Raw genomic sequence first — 2,763 nt, 5'->3', positions numbered from 1 at the left:
ATGTGTTACTTTTCCATAACATGGTACTTTGACTTCCATAATTTATGGATTTCAGAATGATTATGTATCTATCACGTTGTCATTTCAATGTTTCCAGCATCTCCCTCCCTGTGAGGGATGGAGGCTTCTCTCTGCCAACCTGACTTGCTGCCTAGGGAGATTTGCTGCTTGCCAGGGCCTTAGAACTTAGATGTTGCAGAGAGACTGAGGAAGCTTRTCTGGCCCACAGATTTTTAACGCATGGAGAACAAGGATATTGCCAGGCAAGACCTTGGGTATTTCAACAGTGACTACTGTGTTGTGGGTGGTCAAAGTCATAAAGCCCCAGGTGATGGTTTCCTCAATCCCTTCATTGAAGGGAAAAGGCCTGGGGAGGATTTGATGGATCCTGCAGGTCAGTACCTGGTTGTGCAAGCAGTATCAGCTGCAGGAGTTCATTGTCAGTCATGAGACCATCTTTGAAGATCAAAGAGTAAACAAAGAGACAAATCCACTGGCCACAAGAGGCTGGCCAACATGATGAGGAAAGCTTGAAACTGGGAACAACAGGAGAGGTAGATGACGATCCAGAGTCAAATGAGGAAGTGGAGGACAGAGCTGGCAAGCAAACGGTGCAAGGTATGGAGTACATGAAACACAGTAGGATCAACAGGAAAAGGCAAAGGGACCTTCCCTTTGAGTATGTGTACAAAAATACATGCAGCCTGGGGTACAAGCAGAAGGACCTCTGCATGTTGTTGCAGAGCTACAGTAGTGCTGGAAAAATGGTGGGACAGTCTGCAAGACGAGCTTTCAAAACTGGAGTGCTGTGATGGACAATGATGATACAAGCTTTAAAGACGGGTTGGGATGACGAGGTGAGCAGTTGCCCTCTATGTCAAGGAAGAGCTTGGATGTATGGAGCTTTTCTATGGGCTGGACAACAGCTGAGTTGGGCTTTGTGGTTTCAGGCCAGAGGAGAGGACAGGGAGGGTGACACTGCAGCAGGAGTGTGTTATAGGCACAGGGCAAGGAAGTGAATGAAGCCTTCTTTAAAGAATTTGAGGAAGTCTCTGGAACACAGACAGTTCTTCTGAGGGACTTTAACCTCCTCTGCTGGAAGACCAACACAGTGGGGCAGAGGCAGTCGAGATTTCTAGTGTGTGGAACTTCTTGATCAGATAGTGGATAGGCCAACAGGGGTGACATATGGCTAGATCTGCTATTCACTATCACGGAAATGCTGTTCAGGGAGGTGATAATCAATGGTAGCTTTGAATACAGTGACCATGAAGTAGTGACATTCAAGATCCAGAGACTGAGGAAGGAGAGKGCAGACACAGGGTTTCAGAAGAGTAGACTTAGAAAAGTGGAAGGTGGTAACCCTTGAAGGCAGCTCTGTAGGTAAAGGAGCTCAGGAAAGCTGACAGGGTTTTAAGGATAGCATCTTCCAAGCTCAAGAACCACCCATCCTCACACTCAAGGAAATAAATAAGTGTATCACGGAAAAGCTTGGCCAAGCAGGAAACTCATGACAGAGCTCCAAAGCAAAAAGGTAGCATACAAGAGGTGGAAGCAGGGACCAGTGGCCAAAGAGGAATTTAGGAACATCCTTGAATACTCAAAGATGGTATTAGGAAATCCAAAGCTTAATTTGGGTAGCTTGGTTCTGCGATACTAATATCATTTGTGGGCTGTTAAGAATGTAGAGATTAGAAGAAATGTTTGGAACATACATTTTTGCTAAATTTTGATTTTTCCATAAGAATGAAAACAAGAACAACAAGAGCACAAAACGGTACATTGGGACGGTAATAGTGGCACTGTCTTCTCCTTCCATTTGCCTGTTTGGATCAGGATCCCCTGTTGGCTGCACCTCCTATAAAAAGTTTCAGGGACATTTCTGACAATCGGTTCATTACAGTGTTATATGTATATGCTTTTAAGTGAAACAGAGGAAGGGTGTAGGGCTTGGTGTGCTTTTTTTGCACCTTGGAAAACTTATGCCCAATTCCCTTTTTCCTCATAGATTCACTGTGTGACCAAACACAAACCATTTAATCTGGTTTTGCAACATGAAAAAAAAAAGAAAAAAAAAGAAAAAAAGCTTTCTTGCCTTGCAGGAATTTGTCAGGGTAAACACATGTAAATGTGTCAAGGTACCATGGCAATAGTAGGGGGCACGGAGATTAACCGAGTACTGCTTTTGCTGAATCTGAACTTGCTTGACCTTTCCCATTTTTACATAATGTGTCTCTCTAAGCTGAGGTCTCTGGGTAATAATGCATAATATTAACCAGCAGAATTCTTCTCGTTATTAATTATCTGTATAATGATAACGTCCATAGGATTCTCTAAACTCTTGAGCGCATGATCATTAAACTAATGAGGAACATTCCTTATTTAATCTCTATATTGGTATAAGGGGATTATTTCCTGGCCTCTATTTATATGCATCTTCTCAGATGAATTCTCTAGAAACAAAAAAATTCACTAGGAGGCAATAATAGTGATTGTAAATTGAATTTCATTTTTAAAGGGTTTCACTTAGCACAGAGAGAAGAATTAGACTTTTTCAGTCACATCAGCACATTGCATGATATAGTCAGTGGTATTATAATGTTGTCCTGATTTTCCACTATTTAGAATATTGTAGATTTGATTTCTACTTCAAGAAGATATTTGTTTGTTGAAGGCAAAGCAAAATGTGGAAGACTCCAGGACAAATTTCTCAATCCTTTCACCCTTGAAGAAGCAGGCTATAACTTCTAACTGTTTTTTTTT

At 41.9% G+C, this 2,763-nt stretch overlaps 1 protein-coding gene across 1 annotated transcript in view; it reads left to right on the top strand.

Moving 5' to 3' along the window:
* Positions 1–240: 240 nt before the first annotated feature.
* BRINP3 (BMP/retinoic acid inducible neural specific 3) overlaps positions 241–2,763 on the top strand; it is a 162,357-nt gene continuing 159,834 nt past the window's right edge. The window contains exon 1 of the mRNA XM_085302198.1: positions 241–394. Within this exon, the coding sequence (XP_085158324.1) occupies positions 241–394 (154 nt within the window). The remainder of the gene's footprint in view (positions 395–2,763) is intronic.

The sequence above is a fragment of the Rhea americana genome, unplaced genomic scaffold (genome assembly GCF_003343005.1).
Source record: "Rhea americana isolate MKP2758 unplaced genomic scaffold, rheAme1 scaffold_188, whole genome shotgun sequence".
Classification (NCBI taxonomy): domain Eukaryota; kingdom Metazoa; phylum Chordata; class Aves; order Rheiformes; family Rheidae; genus Rhea; species Rhea americana.
This window is presented reverse-complemented; position numbering and strand designations above follow the sequence as displayed.